The sequence below is a fragment of the Salmo salar genome, chromosome ssa10 (assembly GCF_905237065.1).
Source record: "Salmo salar chromosome ssa10, Ssal_v3.1, whole genome shotgun sequence".
Lineage (NCBI taxonomy): Eukaryota > Metazoa > Chordata > Actinopteri > Salmoniformes > Salmonidae > Salmo > Salmo salar.
In genome coordinates, this window is record NC_059451.1 from 52341265 (window position 1) to 52361248 (window position 19984).

Below are 19984 nucleotides of genomic sequence, written 5' to 3' on the forward strand. Positions count from 1 at the left end.
AGTTGAGCAGGCCTAGAATTTAGTGATTTAGGGGCAAGGCCATTTGTCCTTCAAGAGGTACCCAATCTGCCAGGGCACCAAGGACCATCTGCCAGGGCACCAAGGACCATCTGCCAGGGCCATCTGCCAGGGCACCAAGGACCATCTGCCAGGGCCATCTGCCAGGGCACCAAGGACCATCTGCCAGGGAAATCTGCTAGGGCACCAAGGACCATCTGCCAGGGCAATCTGCTAGGGCACCAAGGCCATTAACCAAAATAGGCAATAAAATGTATTTGAAACCCCCCCCAAAAAAACACTAGCTATTCTATTAAGAGAAAGTTAAATGTAGGTGATAGTCTATGGTATTGGCTACAGCCTTTAATGTCCGCACCAGAAAATGTAGCCAAACTTTAAATGAGACTTTGAATTAAATGCCAGACATGTTTGACAATTATAATGTAGGATAATTAATAAACATCTAAAAGGCTTTTGTTTGATATACTTGAGGCACTGTTCGTTCTGATAGAGACAAAGGCCAGTGCCTGTTGGGCATCAGAACATCATCCACCTTACAATCTGAACAGAGGCAGTCAGCATTTTCAAACCATTTAACAATAAACGTAATTGTTTAAAACCTGGATTTCCCCCTCCATTTTACGAGGCATGTCTTACCTTATTTCAAAGAAACCTATCCAAATTCCAACCATAGGAATGCTGAGGGAATTATTTTAAACACTTCCTCATTTGCCATTGAAACCTGTAACCTATCACGCTCATGTTCAATAAAAATGTTTGTTATCCAGCAGCCAAAAGACACAATCCTAGTCATATTATCAACCCATGATAGTTGTTGCATCTTTAGATCTCCCCTCTCTAAATTTCTAAAATGATATTTTCCATCTCTGTCACATGAACATGCTTTTGTGGTGCGCTTTTGGAGAAGTGTTTTCCCGCTAATTGCATCTTGAAACTTTTGCATGTATAGCCTACTGCCACGTGTGCTTAGTTTATCAACGTTCTGATCTGTTGCATGAGCCTCATTGCATTTTAAAAAGTGAATGTATTTTGTTTATGTACAGTGATTGTATTAATGTGGGATCTATCATCCCACAACTGTACCAGAGTGTTTGGAATATTTATTTCTCGAACAAAAAGGATAAGCTGACCAATAGAAAAGGTCAACTTTTGTACTATGGGGGATAGTAGCTAGGCTAGTGCTTTTGCTGTTCATTGCTCATCTTGTTGGCTGAGGAAAAGTACATATGGACAGTTATTCTAGCATCTGAGCCTTGGAATTCGATAAGAATAATGGGAGCCATTGCATCCCCGATGTGTCTGTCTTCACTTGTACTTCAGAGCTGTGAGGCCTGTGAGTATGATCCCGATCCTGTGACTGACATTGGCTAATTAAAACAAATGGAGATATCTGAGCGAGCCATGTGAGCGAGAGGTGCTTCGGAGCACGGCGGTTGGCAGCCGGGAGAAGGGAATTATAATTATTATATTCAGCCCAATAGCACAACGGCACTTTAGCTGCAGGGCATGGATCTTTTAGGGGGCATTACGCCAACACAAGGGGGCATTACGCCAACACAAGGGGCATCGACAGCCATGACCTGACGTCGAGAGAATATAAAAATGTAGTTTCATATGTATTTAGTTGGTAACAAATCTGATCTGCAATATAACGTGTTATATTCAGGCATGGCTGCAGTAATATGTGTTTGTTGTCCATAGGAACCCTCTGGGTTCTAAGTCAATTCTGAAATATTTTAATAATATATAGTAATATGTGTTTGTTGTCCATAGGAACCCTCTGGGTTTTAAGTGAATTCTGAAATATTTTAATAATATATAGTAATATGTGTTTGTTGTCCATAGGAACCCTCTGGGTTTTAAGTGAATTCTGAAATATTTTCTAAATGGGCACTCGGTTGTTTTTTTCCCCCATACAGGATATCCGTGAGCATGAAGGATGTCCGTGAGCATGAAGGATATGATATGCACAGAACATATTTGCACATTCAAAGCATTGAGCCAACAACAGGTATACAAATTGGTGTGGGCCCAAAAAAAGTGACTTTTTATTTCTCACAGAAACACACAAAAAAAGAATCTGCGTAAACTGCAAGAAAAATAATGTATTTTTTCTGACGGACATTTTACTAGAGATGTTAGTGTCTTAACAACCGTTCCACAGGTGCATGTTCATTAATTGTTTATGGTTCATTGAACAAGCATGAGAAACAGCGTTTAAACCCTTTACAATGAAGATCTGTGAAGTTATTTGGATTTTTACAAATTATCTTTGAAAGACAGCGTCCTGAAAAGGGGACGTTTTTTTTGTTGTGGAGTTTGTTTGCTGCAGCATTTCTCAAGTAAAAAAAGTGCATGAAAACAAATGAGTCTATCGTTGAATGACAAACACTTCACTGACCAATCCCTACCGTTGACCACACACTTCCTGTCAGCCTTGCTATGTCCATATTTATGTCCCCTGCCTCCACTTGTCACACTGGTGTTGACAGAGACTTCTGTCACTTTTACAAGAACAAATGGAACAGACGAAACCAGGGAAAGAGAGGAAAGCTAAATAGGATTTTTTGTTCTTTGACTTTGTGCGATTAATTTATCAGCTATGAAACAAAACGGCACAAAATAACTTAATAAGTCAGAAAATCTACTGTCTCAGCCACTGCCTGTTAACAAGGGAGAACCACAAGGCTCAATCCTAGGCCCCACGCTCTTCTCAATTTACAACATCAACATAGCTCAGGCAGTAGGAAGCTCTCTCAACCATTTATATGCAGATGATACAGTCTTATACTCAGCTGGCCACTCCCCGGATTTTGGTGTTAAATGCTCTACAACAAAGCTTTCTTAGTGTCCAACAAGCTTTCTCTACCCTTAACCTTGTTCTGAACACCTCCAAAACAAAGGTCATGTGGTTTGGTAAGAAGAATGCCCCTCTTCCCACAGGTGTTATTACTACCTCAGAGGGTTTAGAGCTTGAGGTAGTCACCTCATACAAGTACTTGGGAGTATGGCTAGACGGTGCACTGTCCTTCTCTCAGCACATATCAAAGCTGCAGGCTAAAGTTAAATCTAGATTTGGCTTCCTCTATTGTATAATCGCTCCTCTTTCACCCCAGCTGCCAAACTAACCCTGATTCTGATGACCATCCTACCCATGCTAGATTACAGGGACATAATTTATAGATCGGCAGGTAAGGGTGTTCTCGAGCGGCTAGATGTTCTTTACCATTCGGCCATCAGATTTGCCACCAATGCTCCTTATAGGACACATCATTGCACTCTATACTCCTCTGTAAACTGGTCATCTCTGTATACCTGCCGCAAGACCTACTGGTTGATGCTTATTTATAAAACCCTGTTAGGCCTCACTCCCCCCTATCTGAGATACCTACTGCAGCCCTCATCCTCCACATACAATACCTGTTCTGCCAGTCACATTCTGTTAAAGGTCCCCAAAGCACACACATCCCTGGGTCGCTCCTCTTTTCAGTTCACTGCAGCTAGCGACAGGAAGGAGCTGCAACAAACACTCAAACTGAACAGTTTTATCTCAATCTCTTCATTCAAAGACTCAATCATGGACACTCTTACTGACAATTGTGGCTGCTTTGTGTGATGTATTGTTGTCTCTACCTTCTTGCCCTTTGTGCTGTTGTCTGTGGCCAATAATGTTTGTACCATGTTTTGTGCTGCTGCCATGCTGTGTTGCTAACATGTTGTTGTCTTAGGTCTCTCTTTAGGTAGTGTTGTGTTGTCTCTCTTGTTGTGATGTGTTTGTCCTATATTTGTATTGTATTTTTTATTTTATTTTTAAATCCCAGGCCTCTGTCCCAGCACGAGGCCTTTTGCCTTTTGGTAGGCCGTCATTGTAAATAAGAATATGTTATTAACTGACTTGCCTAGTTAAAGGTTAAATAAAAAAAAACATACTGCAGCCAATGTCAAAATCTACCCGTATTTGAAAGGTGGCAGGTGTTAATTTTAGGCCTTGAAGAGCATGGAGAGGGGGAAATTGCCAACAGAGAGAGTGAGCAGGATTACCATAGAAACCAACAGAGAGAAGCAGCAGGATTACCATAGAAACCAACAGAGAGAGAGGCAGCAGGATTACCATAGAAACCAACAGAGGCAACAGGATTACCATAGGGCAGCAAGATTACCATAGAAACCAGAGAGAGGCAGCAGGATTACCATAGAAACAAATCTCAGCCTATTAATTTTAAGACAAACTGTAGCTGCCCAGCCCTGTAGACAACCATTTAACACACACAGTGCGAAAGTGTCCGATCCCTCATCACGTGCAAATGTACATACTAAAGCATCACGGCAGCTGGAGAGACTAACAAAAGAGAGGTGGCAAAAAGATGGCGTTCACACCTTTAAACTCTATGAAAGAGCCGGCTTTCCCAGCACATACAGACTGGGATTACCAGATGTGAGCAGACTGTCTGCGTGTCAGGGTTTCGTTAGCATTGAAGTTAAACGAAAGTTAGAGAGAGTGAAAAGACTACAAGGCAGGGCTCCAGACTGCGACCATTTAGGCGCATTTTGCAACCATTTTGACTTGGCTGTGCGAGTTAAAAAAATATTTTATTGATCGCATTGGTTCGAGTTGCACATTCATTCAGTCAAAACATCCCATTTCGTTTTAGGAAGCTAAAAACCATGATTTGGTCAAATCAGTAAAAGTACATTATCCTCATGATTCCTGTAATGAAAAGGTCTGCCTGCCCTTGTACCTGTTTCTCTGCTGTGTCTAGCAAGCCACTCTCCTTTCCTGGGGGGGACGTGTTGCGATTGTATAACAATTTAAAATTGTGGGGAAAACACAGTTATCCTGTTGTCAGAGACAGAGAGAGGATGTTCACTGTTTTTTGTTGGTTTACTTTTTCAACCTGAACTCAAAAGCAACTATTTTACAAACAAGATATTTGAAATGGCTTTGAGATAGCATGTAATGTGCATAGGCCTCATTTCGCGGTAGGCTACAACTGAAACATTTTTGTAGGATATTGAATGTTAAAATAATACATGGCTACTAGCAGTGGGCATTATATTTACAGTTAGTGATCGAGCTCATGTGAGTTTCCACTTCCTCAGCTGGTGAATAAGCCCCAAATAAATGAACCTATGATAATATAACACAAAGATGCAGGCAAAATAATATCCACTGAAGATTTTTTATTATTTTTTTAACATTCTGGAGCCCTATTTTCACAGTAAAATATAAATAATAAAATAACAGCATAATTGTCTACCCAAAATGCTTGACAGTCACTGGATTAGGTTGCGCATTTAAATATTTTATCACAAAAAAGATTAAACAGCTTATTTCTTCAATACCATCTCAGTAGTCTATTTTTAATAAAAGCCCTGTGAATGACACACACACACACACACACACACGCGTTCAAAAGTTTGGGGTCACTTAGAAATGTCCTTGTTTTTTTAAAGAAAAGCTAATTTTTGTCCATTAAAATAACATCAAATTGATCAGAAATACAGTGTAGACATTGTTAATGTTGTAAATGACTTTTGTAGCTGGAAACAGATTTTAAATTGCACGTTGTGTTAGCTAATCCAAGTTTATCATTTTAAAAAGGCTAATTGATCATTAGAAAACTCTTTTGCAATTATGTTTGCACAGCTGAAAACTGTTGTTCTGATTAAAGAAGCAATAAAACTGGCCTTCTTTAGACTAGTTGAGTATCTGGAGCATCAGTATTTGTGGGATCGATTACAGGCTCAAAATGGCCAGAAACAAAGAACTTTCTTCTGAAACTCATCAGTCTATTCTTGTTCTGAGAAATGAAGGCTATTCCATACGAGAAATTGCCAAGAAACTGAAGATCTCGTACAACGCTGTGTACTACTCCCTTCACAGAACAGCGCAAACTGGCTCTAACCAGAATAGAAAGAGGAGTGGGAGGCCCCGGTGCGCAAATGGGCAAGAGGACAAGAACATTAGAAATGCATATAATGAAAATGAAATGTATTCACTACTGTAATGTATGTATTCACTACTGTAAGTCGCTCTGGATGAGAGCGTCTGCTAAATGTAACTATTTTGTTAGTGTCAAACTACTCCACCGAAACAAATAATTGAAATTGAAGTGTGCAGGCAGGGGCACAAATTCTTTAAAAACATGGATATTATCTTCAGTTAAATAAAAAGGGAAAAAAATATTTAAAATGTACTTCAGACCAATAAAACATAAGTAGAAACAAAAACTTTAAAAATATATATATTTTCTGTCTAAGATATTAATCTGAGGAAGAATCTCTGGGAAAATTTTTATTGTAACGACACTATGTTAGCATTTCAGTTTGATCGGTTGATTTCTGACCCATCACATTTAAAACGAATCAATTAAATCATTATAGCGTAATGAAGCTATTGATTCTGAGCCACGCTCCTCCTGTCGCCTAATTTTTCAAAAGTCACCTAACCATATTTACTAAAGGAGAAACAAAAGGAGGTATAAAAAAAAATAAAACATTTATTCAGCCACAAAATAAAACAAATTGCCATCCCCCTCTTAACCCTGTTGAACGGTTTAATGACAGAATAAACTGGAGTATCATACAGATTTTATGACCGAGCACTTGAAGGTCTGGGTGAGCTGGTGTTGAGGAATATACATCACTGTAGCAGGACACCGACAGAGAGGTGAGGGAAACGGGTTGAGAAGGGTGTATGGGAGAGACAGAGAGCAGTGGGTTTATCTAACTACACTACCATCAGGAGACATAGGCTACATAGATAAGGCCCTATAAAATCTGTGTTGCGGACAGAATCCAGACATTAAAAACCAAACAATATTAAAAAAATGTATTGAACTTTGTAGAAAAATCAACTAAATGTATTGGATTTATTTTTAAACGCATTTAATTGCCCAAGTTAATAAGATATGAACTAAATGCATCAAGAGCTAGGTTTCCATCCAATTGGAGACAGATTTTAAAATGTGAATATTCTAAAATATATATTAAAAAAATAATGCACATTTTCCCCACCAGAGATGTGTTTATCAAATTAACTTGTTGTGGATAAAAGTCTGTGATTAATGACATAGTGCACATAAAAATTACTTTAAGAAGTCAAAATGGGTTTCCATTGCATTTGCAACCTCACTATAATGGATGTGAAAAACAAATTGGCGTTATATAGCAAAATGTTCCTACTCTGGTATAGGCAGGTGTGCTCTAGCCAACAGCACACAGATACAGTGTGGGTATAGCCTACATGATGAGATTATTATGGACAACATTTTAAAAGTGTCAAACTGCAGCCAAGCATCAATCATCATGTCACCAGAATAAGACCCTTGGTATTTATTGGAAAGGGAGAATCAAAGTTCCTCACCGTGCACTTTCACCACCCTGTGAAGTTCCTCACCGTGCACTTTCACCAGCCTGTGAAGTTCCTCACCGTGCACTTTAACCACCCTGTGAAGTTCCTCACCGTGCACTTTCACCACCCTGTGAAGTTCCTCACCGTGCACTTTCACCACCCTGTGAAGTTCAGAACTTATTTCATCTGTAGACTAATTTAAACGGCATGGTTTCCCAGAGTCGTAGTGGGAGGACCACACACCATGTCATCGTGTGACTCCAAGTCTACTTCAATATGATAATGGTTATTATAGCAATATTTGAGCTTAAGAGTTTCCACCGCCATTTCTCACGTAATTAATTTTACAAAAACACAGAAAGAACCCACCTTGTCAAGCAACATATGGAAAGTTGTCCGATAAATTTGCTGTTTCCATCAGGCCTGTCGTGACATTTTTTTATTCGACATGTAGTTTACTCGCATAAAAATGTTGGATGAAAACCTGGTTAGTGATTTATATTTTTCCTGCAACTTTCTGAAACGGCTCAGGAATGCTCTCGTCTGTGTGCGGTGCGTGCGTCTAAACTTTGTATAGCATCATCGCTAATGGCTAATGACAACATTCTCCTGGTAGATGGAAAGGCTTTCCCAAAACCCTTCACAATTAAAATGCTAACTACCAAGTAGACTATACTTACCTGGCAGAACGATATCATGATTTGCATCAATCCAGTGGCCATTTGTTTAGCAAACAATGGTCTTTTACTGCTATACAGTCGCATTAAAAAAGGGTAACTACACCCAAAAATATAAAATGGCGTCTATTTTCCCCCCAGACATCAAAAGTGGTCTCCTGATGTGGTTGAAGCATTGTTGTGGACTTAAAACAACATTTGAGGATCTATTAAAAAAAATTAAAATAAGAGATTGCGATCAAAACCCTGAAAAAACTAAAATGGTGAAAACAATTTTTTTGATTTTATAGGACCCTACATACACACACAAAATACGATAATACAGAAAGTAGCACACAATCACCGTTTCAAATGTCGTGAGCTATTCAAGAGATTTTATATTGACCTATTGGATCTCATAAACATGAGTTCTGACTTTTAAGATAAGCCTTTGTTAAAAAAAAAAAAAAAAGGAATTAATTCACTTATTCAATGCCCTAATCAAGCATCATCTTCACAACTCAGGAAACATATTCTTGCACAGCCCATTGACTTCTACAATTGTCCTAATTGTATTAATAATCAATTAGTTCATTTATTATTTTCACTGCCATGATCAACCCTTCCTCCTCTCCCATCAGCAGCAGCACACGGCAGTCAGACCTGCAGTGCTTAACAACAGAGTTGGGCTGCGTGAGTCAAATGTCCACTTTTCAGTCATATGACAGACCTCAAAATACATTTAACCCATCAGGTACAGTTACAAGGCCACAGCCCCCCCCCCCTTTACGACAGCAGCCTTTGTTTTGCCCTCAGCCTTGTCTGCCAAAAGGGCTTCCAACCCGGCTCGGCCTGATCCCTGCATTACAAGCACGGCTTAACTTGGATTTTATAGTGTGAAGTCATTGACAGTTAAAAACAGGAATATAGAAAAAGCAACAGGCACATCTCAGATTGTTCCAGGATGGCATAATGGGGCTGTGTGTGGGATTCCCTTTTCCAACCGCATTTCAATGCAGTGATTATGGCCTTAGGAAAGTGTGCCTTTTTATCTTTCTAGGAATCCCCCAGACTTATGAAGGACGGAAGGCATCAATGACACCACCAAGTCAGACATTACATCATATATTTCCATGACAACATTATTCACAACAAACTTAAGAAAAGCCAGGGAGGGAATCCATTCATTTGACAAAATAATTACATAAATTGTTATTTTACTAAAACATTATTTTAGCTGAAAGTCCCATTGAGACCAAGGGAGCCCTACAATATTACGAGAGAGGTAGGGAAACTAGGCCTACACTCCCACTGAACACACAACATAGGGATGTTTTTGTTTTTCTCCTCACAACCAAACGGTTGCTGTCGGTGATGTATAGCAGGAGTCAAAGGGAAGCTTGTGTTTTTCCTTCTCAGGGCTGATCATTAAGTGGACACGGAGCGCGAGAGGAAGGTCTCGCTTTTAACACACACACACACAAAAATCATACATTTGACGAGATGGGAGAAGTTGAAATGGGTAATTAGTGATAGATCAAGAATTAGAGACTCAAAACAAGAAAGATTTAGGAAGAGAACTGAACAGTTCATTTCCTTTACAATACAGTATTGCCCATTTCCCCATAAACACAGTCGAAGGACAAGGAAATCCTTTACTTGCGATTATTACATAATGACCAGGCAGCTCCGCGTGTGCCATTGTGCGCATCCCCACCCAGACTCGTTCATGACACACAGGTTAAAATAGCAACTGTGAAGTAACTATATTAAATTTGGGGACAGGTCGAAATAGGGCTGTGGTGGTCCTTACATTGTGTCAGCTGGTGATTATCAAGCAAATAACTGCCAATCTCACGGTAATTGACCGTTAATTAACATAAACACATTTAGCATCTCCTGGCATCCAATAATAGCCTACAAGCCACTGATACAGACCTCAACAATTTAAAAAGTCTAATAAATGCATTTAATATAGCCTAAACCAGGTATTCCCAAACTGGGGCAATGTTGCCGGGGATACGCCAAATAGAAAATGTGATTCACATAAAAGAGATTTAGAAACATGACAATTTGAAAAATAAGCCAAGGGAGTTTGAGTGAGAATAAAGATGACTTTCGAGTAGTAAGACATGTATAAAAGCAACAGATACCATTAATAAGAAGGGGCTAGAAGCGTCATACGGCGAGCTACCGAGTGGCTAGGACAGGCAAGCCCCATACTATTGTGGAGGACTTCATTCTTCCTTTGGGGAAGAACATCGTTTGCATCCATGAGCTAGATAGCTTTTCTTTTATGACCAGCACTAAGGGCCCGGGACAACGTTACCAGCATCATAGCATAAGTATCGATGAATCGTTGTGACATATGAAATACGAATGATAGTGTAATCAATGTGTTGGTCCTGATTGGTCAAAGTGTTATTTGACGTTTATCTTTTTTTGACACGCAAAGACCCCAAACGGCCTTCCATAGCAAAGACCCCAAACGGCGTTCCATAGCAAAGACCCCAAACGGCGTTCCATAGAAATCCTGGTTGAGAATGAAACGACTGAACAATGAAACAGCACAGCAAGTAAGTGAAAGAAATAGGTTTTGATTATGTTTTACTGGTAATGGGGACATACATAAATACCAATAAAATAACTTTTTTGTCAGTGTGGTGTGTGTGTGTAACCTTTATTTAATACCTAGGCAAGTCAGATAAGAACAAATTCTTATTTACAATGACGGCCTACACTGGCCAAACCCGGACGACGCTGGGCCAATTGTGCGCCGCACTATGGGACTCCCGATCACAGCCGGATGTGATACAGCCTGGATTCGAACCAGGGACTGTCGTGACGCCTCTTGCACTGAGATGCAGTGCCTTACACCGCTGCGTCCGTGTGTTAACTATTTAACTGTTCTAGACTGCTTAAAAGGCCGCTCAAATTTTAAAAACAGGCACTGGCCTTGAATTTCCCAGTGGCCTCCCCCTTGTGTCGTCGTAATGCCTCCTAAAAAAAAACAATGAATGGCTTGCAGCCGGTTATGCCCTTCGGCTAAATATAATAATTATAATTCCATTCACCCGGTTGCCAATGATCATGTTCCCAAGCACCTCTCACAGATCTCTCAATTCTTATTAACCAATGCCTGTCAAGTGACAGGGTCCTTCTCACAGGAATCTAGCCTCCGAAGTAGGCTACAAGTGAAGACACGTTGAAGACGCAACTGCACGCGCCCTTTTCAAATTTCAAGTCGCATACTGAAGAGGTCAGAAGAACTGTCCACATTTACTTGTACAAAAGTTGAATCCTTCTGTGTGAGAAACAAATATTCCAAACATACTCTGGGACAGTTGTGGGAAGCGATAGATCCAAGATTAATACAATCATTTGCATAAAAAAAATAACATTTAAAAGCAGTGAGGATGATGCAGCAAATCAGAACATTTAGCTTAAAAGGTTGATAGCCTAATAGTTTATTTCTTCGCATTATAAAGTGCAACAATGTGCACACGGCAGTAGGCTATAAGGGAAAATGTTCCAAAATGCAATCAATTAGCGGGAAAAACACCATTCTCAAAAAGTGACTGCAAATGCAATTATGTAACGCTTTATTATAAAAAAAGGTGCATTTTTATTGTGAAAATTATCTTCCCCTGACTTGAAACTCACACGCCACTTACGTATGCCAGTTAGGCTCTACACGGATTGTAAAGCAGAATAATGTGCTTCATTTTAAGACTATTTGTGATACAAATCATATAGGCCTATGGGCTAGACTACATGAGGTGTGGGATTAGGATTTGAAAAAGAAGCCTAGTTACCGTGACTAAAGGGTCACGTGGAATTTGACTGCGGTCATGACTTGTGACCGCCGGTGTGGTGGTAATACGGTGACCGTAACAGCCCTAGGCCTAAACAAATCAAAGTTTATCTGTCACGAACGCCAAATACAACAGGTGTAGGCCTTACAGTGAAATGCTTACTTACAGGCTCTAACCAATAGTGCAAAAAAAGGTATTAGGTGAACAATAGGTAAGTAAAGAAATAAAACAACAGTAAAAAGACAGTGATTAACAGTAGAGAGGCTACATACAGACACCGGTTAGTCGGGCTGATTGAGGAAGTATGTACATGTAGATATGGTTAAAGTGACTATGCATATATGATGAACAGAGAGTAGCAGTAGCGTAAAAGAGGGGTTGGCGGGTGGTGGGTGGCGGGACACAATGCAGATAGCCCGGTTAACCAATGTGCGGGAGCACTGGTTGGTGGGCCCAATTGTGGTAGTATGTACATGAATGTATAGTTAAAGTGACTATGCATATATGATAAACAGAGAGTAGCAGCAGCATGAAATACACATGAAATATTCATGCACAGTTAGCTTGCTGTTGTCCTGGGAAATAAACATTGGGTTGTCATTTTACCTGAAATACACATGGTCACTTTTATTTTAATTTTCAGGACCTTTGTAGAAGTCACAAAAATAATGTGTTCTCTACTCAGAATTAATCCACAGATAAAAAGGGGAAACCTAGTCAGTTATTCTCCACGTTCATTATTCTTCTGTGGATTTTATATGGGGGTTGGCATGGCAACCAACTGGACTAGAAGGCTGGACCTCGTTCATCTGTCAATCATCCACATGGGTATATGCTCATAAAGAAAACCAATGAGTAGATGGGAGAGGCGGGACCTGCAGTGTGTCAAGCTTCTAAAATAGAACCGAGTTCTATTTTAGCACCTGGCTGCTCAGACGCCCGTTGTCGCACGCAAGCCGTTTCGGTGAAATTACTGAACGACATGCATGTCTACATTTATTTTGCAACGCACGGAACGCGGGCGGTTTGGGCAGCATGTTAGGCTATTGCCTTTGTTAGATTTCATCTGTTGCATTTGCCCATTTTAAATCTAAAAGACTTTACGCCACACAATTAGGCTACTTATATAGATTTTTTTTTTTAAAGGTTCAGGGAAAACACAATTATTCAGAAACAATGGCTCAGGCTTTCGTTCATAAACTCTAAGTAAACAAAGTAATTACATGATCACTGCTTATTTATAATCATTTATTACATTGTGTTTGTATAAAATAAATGTGGCAGAATGTGATCAAACAGACTGTTTAGCTCCAGAAAAGGACTGTATGTAGGCTAGGTACAGCCACTACCCATGTTCTGGTGAGTGGCGACCATTTTGTGTGTTCCCTCCAGTGAGGCTGTCAACATCACATCGACCATGAGGAGGGCCAACAACTGAACGTGATGATTTAAGGTTTCCCGTATGAAACAGCTGAACCTCCCGTTCTCCTTCCACATCCAGACCATAGGCTGCTGCAACACGTTTTCCCCTGTCACAAATAAATGTTTTTCACAGCTCACATTTCCTACCACTACAAATCAGAGAAACGGACCAAAGAAAATATCCTGGGGCACAATTTTTTTACTTGCTTCGTAATACCCATGCATGTTCCTACATGGGTAGCCTATTCCATGTTATTCATGAACATGGAGGAGTGGGCATAGATAGACAGGACACCCAAAAGCCAGAGAAAAAGGCCCACCTCGGAGACTCCCAGGCAAGGACATGCTGTTCACATGCTAGATCACCAACGTAGAGATCCATGGCCCGGAAAAGGTCAGCACAGCAGTGGGCCGAGCTGCAGACATCAGGCTGTGGTCTACCTACAGGGTGGCCCACATCAAACACATTCCACACGCACAACATTGTGGGAAAATGTGCCTGAGGTTCCCAAACAGGGTCCACAGAGAGTCAACACAAAAACAATAGACACACTGCCTTCTGTTCCCAGAGCGAATCAAATGACCGGCCTTTCCTATTTCTTTGTTCAGCCGTTCACCATAGGCGTCAGTCATTGTTTAACACCGTGTTTCTGTTGAGTGTTTTTATAAAGGGGGAGGGGATTCCCAATTTCCCATCCAAGACTATTAGTTAACTCTATAAATGGAGATTAAAAAAACAAAAAAATTTATTAAAAAAAAAAGGGGGACTATTCAGTTGGCCACAACAAAATTAACTTAAATTAAACTTTGAGCACAAATGATAAATGAATTGGTTGGTTCATGGAATGATTAACTTTATGGGGCTTGGGGTTGTGAGTGGCGAGCCATCAGTCAAAGGCCCTCACAGACGCTCTGGAATATCCCCCCTTACAGAGATTCACTCACAAGTCTGAGAAGAACAAGAAAGAGACCAGGCAGGTGTTGCACAACTACTTTCCGTTACACAGCAGCAAGAGAGAGCGGTTGCTTCGTGGATAGAGACTCGACGTTCCATCTCCTCCATACATAAATGTGTCCTTTGTGACAAACAGACAGTCAACAGCAGCATAATGCCCCAGAAAAACACGTTATATTGTGTTATCATTCAGAAAACTATGCACCTCGGTGTGGTTTAGATATCGATACACAATCCCTTCTGCATCAGAATTATGAGATAAATGACAATATAGGCCACAGTAATATACATGCAAATACTGCTCAAAACATCCAGGGGGGTTTCATTCTTTTTTTATACATTTCATGCCAAATATGGTCACTTCCCACAGAATTCAGTCAATCAGGAAGAAAACAGCCCTTGACATATGCTCCACTCCCTCAGAAAGAGATAGCAGCCGTCCTCTAGCAGGGCCCCTCTGCAGTAACCTTTTTCTCTGCATACATTCCATGTGTAAAATACCCAGAAAAATCTCCTTTGAACTCTGGAGCGGTTTAAAGTGAGACAACACTAATAGGATGAGGTTTTGTCAAATAGCAGATACCCTAACTGTCTCCGGTTTGGTTGTAACACAGAACAGAAGAGGGCGTAACAGTAAAATAGAGAAGACAAGAAGTTATACGTACTCCATGTCAGATGCTTTGTTGGATCAGCAGAGAGATCCTTACTAGCCAAATGCTTGACATAACCTAAGCATGAGACACACCAAGACTGCCGATAGGTACTCATCACAGTGGGAGGTGGTTCCTTCTCTTGCTAGAACAAATGGCGGTACCTGATGTGTGCCGACCCGATAGGTTTGTAGCTATCGCAATGCTCATCAGTGGCACAACAACTTGAGATTGGCTCAATCAGAGAGCATGAACCTCAAATAAAAAAAAGGGTGGGGGAGATGGCATTTTCTCCATACATCCACAGACGAGCCAGTCACAATGTAGCTAGCTGTACACAGGCACAACAACAAAAAAATACTTCCTCCAAGCTAGTTAACCACTAACTAATATTGACACTATAATTCAATCACAATGGATTAGCTAGTTTCCATGAAAGAGCTGCCCTTGCTGGCTGCAGAGTTAGTGCAGTGTCCCTAACATTAGCTAGCTGGCTAAACATTTGGCTATGGGCTGGCACTGGCAGTATGAGATAATGGAGAGTGAATTAAATTGTTTCTTTGTTATCTAGCTGTGGCCACCTGGCTGGTATCAACAAAATTAACACGGATAGCTTAGACTCTAGACCATAAGCAATACGCATGGATATGCATTGCCAAACAATGCTACTGCCACCTTCTGGTTTGGAGTATTTTAACAAGTGGCTGACGACTTCCAAGGTCTTTGCTGTGTGAACACAAAAGACATTGACTGCCGACACTCTGTTCAGATGTGCTAAGTACTGTCGGTAAGCAAACGTTTGACAATCTTGTGTCGGAGCTTTAAGTTTATTTAAATATAAGAGAGACATTGAGATGTGTACACTTCATTGGGCCATCACAGGAATCCCTACTAGCCTAATGTTAACAAACAGACTCTTATGTTCTAGAATGTTCTAAAGTGGACCTGTTAGTATTTATGTCTCAGCCTTACAGAGAAGCAAACAGAGCATCACTGGAACAGGGAAACCAGAACGGCCATGTTGCGTGCGGTTTACGGTACATTATTCAATCATTTCCTTACACTGCAGTGTCAATGAACACCTGCATTGCTGATAGAGCCAAGTTCTATTTTAGCCTATTTAAGATGCTCAACCCGCCTCATTGGTTTTCACAAGCATATAAAGCCACGTGAGTGATGAAAAATTAACAAGAGATGAATCACAGGTAACTAAATACTAAACTATGATTCTACCATTTATCTATGGATTAATCATCCTAGTAGAGAAACACAATTTTGTATGACTCCGGGTCAAAGGGTTAGGGTTATGACACTGAAGCTGATAGGACTCCGGGTCAAAGTTCTACAAATACCCAGCAACAAGAGGACAACATTCAGTCAAGGTAAATTAAAAACCAACAACCCAATGTTTATCTCCCAGGACAAAATTGTTAGCAACAGCAAGCTAGCTAAAATGTCCATGAACATTTTATGTGTTTCAAATCAACATGCCAAGGTGTAACAGGTATAGAGAAAATGTGCAAAGATTGTAAGTTAGAGGTTTTCATGAGGTTACATTTTGGGTGTAGCACAAAAAAATGCCACAGCCAAGACTAAAAATAGCTACTTCAGATACACTCAACTGGGAAATATTCAATTTTACTAGAAAACTTTTCGGTAAAATACGTAGGGGGAAAAAAAGGTCTGGCGAGGCACTTTATCTTGTACCATGTCATCATAATTCTGCATGGCTCTGAGTCATGCTAATAACATCTACTGAATGGAATGGTACATTTGACCACCCTTATTTCATGAATGTCTGGTTATCCACCTAATATGGTGTGCCTGCGTATGTTTTTTTACAAACATGTATTATTCTGGTGACTTCAGATGCTTAAAATGAAACACTTCCAGAGAAGCTTGGAGTACAGTAAGCCATTAGGCAGCCTCTTTACATTATAAGTAGGCCAAGTTTACAGAGTAAAAGGTGGTAACCTGATAGCCTAAATACAACAGCAACAGTTGTTACATACCTGTAGTTTTGTTTCTTCTTATTGTAATTACATAGTTGAGCAGTTCAATATATTGTTTTTATCCTGCAGTTTAATATTCAAACTATGCCATCTTTAGGATGAAACAACAATGTGTCACTTGTCACAGATTTAAAAACATGTTCAAATAACATATACATACATACATATTTTTTTTAACATTTATTTAACTAGGCAAGCCAGTTAAGAACAAATTCTTATTTACAATGACGGCCTACCCCGGCCAAACCCCAACAACGCTGGGCCAATTGTGCATCGCCCTATGGGACCCAATCACAGCCGGTTAAGATATAGCCTGGAATCGAACCAGGGTCTGTAGTGACGCCTCTAACACTGAGATGCAGTGCCTTAGACTGCTTGTGCCACTTGGGAGCCCACTTAACAACAGGCATGGACTAAAGCCCAAAATACTACATTAGAGGACAGGATTAGTGACATAACTATATGGTATGCTGTGAGAAATGTCTTGAATCCTGAGCTGAAAACGTTTGGATCAATACGCAGGGAAAACATCCAACAGCTATGAAGGCACTATAGAGAGTGGGTTCTATATTTTTCTGCTGCAATAAAGCTAAGGGATAGAGCCTGTATACTTTCAAATGTAATGGTTGTACATGCCACCATGATACGCCTTGTTTTTCAAACAAAGTGCATCATAAAACAAGAAATAGGAGATACAGTTATACGGTGCCTGAAATCTTGTTTTGTTTCCTCCATAGTAAACATCCTCACACTCACAGTAATTGTCTGACACACGGTGAGCGTGTGAATGTGTACATTATTTCAGACATTTCTGCTGAGAGATGGGCATAGTGTTTGCTAATCCTGCATGTATGGGGATTTCATGGACCTTCATAACGTTGGCTAAATATGTTTACATTTCCAGCTACAACGTGAGTGTGTGTGTAGCAAGTCGCCATGAAGGGGCCTACGCCTGCAAGCGAATTATACAATTTCCTGTTTAGATTTGCTGCAACAGACCACCCTAGTCCATATCAGGAGCTAATCTGTACTCGGGTTGACCCATCCACGACAGGCCTCTATAAGATATGTTAACAGTGGGGTGGGTATTCTTTAATAACTTTGCTAACAAATATTTGTAATAACACCATGAGACGCAAAATGTGTTTACCATAATTTAGGCAAAAAGTCTCATGGTAAAATGGTCAATCATATTGTTTCAGTGACCACTGCATTGAATCCCTCATTTAAACTCATTTCAATTAAAAGGTATTTTTCCATGGTAATAATAAACACATGAAATTGGTGATGGCAGGATGGGTGGTGTGTAGAGAGTGAGTCACATGAATCATTAACCAGTATTGCATAAAAAATATATAGCTATACTTACTTTCTCCATGTGTTAGCCCACCATGACATACCATGTAGATAAAAGTAACCAAAACAACCGCTGAGCTCCCAAGCCGCATTGTGACTGTTCTCTTATTTTTAGTGCATCCAAAAACGTGGAGGTTGTTTTGAAGATATCCAAAGTCTGTTTAAAAATGTATTTCTAAGAAATGAAAACACAAAACAAATATTGAAAAAGAGAGACGAGAACTAGTCCAGTTAGCCCCCCTTAAAAAGGGGCCGGGGGGGTTCCAATGTGTTTGTAACGTTATCTTGATATCTTCTCAGTTAATTATGGATTATCCCTGAAACAAAATTACCACTAAATAACATGATCTTGGGTTCTGGCGATACATTGGCGAATAAAAAACTTCATTTTCCACAATTGTATGGGATAGGTCACTTTCATCTGTTCTATATAAAAGTCTTCCGATTGGAGAGAAAGCAATCCCACACTGCTAGCTGAACTAGTAAAGAGGTACCAGTCGCGATAGTAGCTACGGGCTCATTCCACGATAAACGAGGGTCCAATGTTGAAAATACATGGAATTGACTATGGGCGACCGTGCTTCTGGTAAAACACTCAGAGACCGTATTTTCATATAATAAAGCAATTATTTAAAAAAATTAAAAAATGCTTAGAAATGTCGAAATATGTGTCCTCTTCTTTCCAAAAAAAAACCCCAGTTATTTAGCCGAATTTCTATCAACCCAATAACCTAGCTAGCTAACATTAGCTAGCTATAGTAATTGGGATAGAGTTGGCTAGCTTGCTGTAATCCACAGGTCGCTGATTGAGTGGTTCATGCACCTCCCAAGTATTTCCACTTCTTCGCAGTATCACAGCAAAAACACCTTTTTAAGACGTACGAAGAAAAACATGAACACATCCCAGGAACTCCTTTGGATTCATGCAGGGGGAAGAAAAAAAAACGTGGATAGCTTTTTCAACGACCTTCCTCTGAACTGCTACAGTCACGCCACGACAAAAAAATGAAAACACCCATAAACAATAAACGTGATACAGCGAACGTTACTTTTAGCCATTAAACAAATAATATCCGCCGCTTCCAGCACATTGCTTCGAAGTGTGTAAAAACTTCGATCCCCGTAAACGGTACCTCTCTCAGGTTCCCCCCTTTTCGTCTCTTTCTGTGTCTATCCACCAGTAAACAAGTACTGCCAGTCAGCTGGGCAGATAGGGTCCGTTGGAAAACACGGACTAGCGCTAGAATCGCTGGAAACTACGGATTGGAGTATATTGCGCGATAGAAAGCCCATCCATGAGCCGAACAAAATTCTCTTTGTGTCACCCAACCAAAAATACTATTAGAACGACAAAACGCAATAATTCGGAGATGATAGACAATTTAAAATGAATGATTTTGAGTTATTTCTATTACTCCAGCCGGGACGTTTTCATAAAAAATAAAAAATAAAAATGTTCTTAGCAAATTGTAATAAAACTCTTATCTTCCAAGTTGGCTATAAAACTAGCAGATAAAATGATAGGCAGCAGATGCATCTTTAATTTATAATTTGTATCAATATTTATTCTAACTATGATTTCCAAATTGCACAAATTAATTATAGTTTAATTTGTTTAAGTATAGTGTAGTTCCAAAGTAATAATGGAATGTTTTTAGCAGAGACTAGTATAAATAAATAGCTTTATCTCGAACCTGGAGGCAGGAAGGAAGCATAGTAGCCTTTAGCTTGGTACACAACAGTACA

General features: G+C 40.0%; 1 protein-coding gene across 1 annotated transcript in view; it reads right to left on the reverse strand.

The window, feature by feature from the left end:
* insrb (insulin receptor b) overlaps positions 1 to 19442 on the reverse strand; it is a 281258-nt gene extending 261816 nt beyond the window's left edge. The window contains exon 1 of the mRNA XM_045687930.1: positions 18252 to 19442. Coding sequence (XP_045543886.1) covers positions 18252 to 18330 — 79 coding nt within the window. The 5' untranslated portion in view covers positions 18331 to 19442. The remainder of the gene's footprint in view (positions 1 to 18251) is intronic.
* Positions 19443 to 19984: the final 542 nt, after the last annotated feature.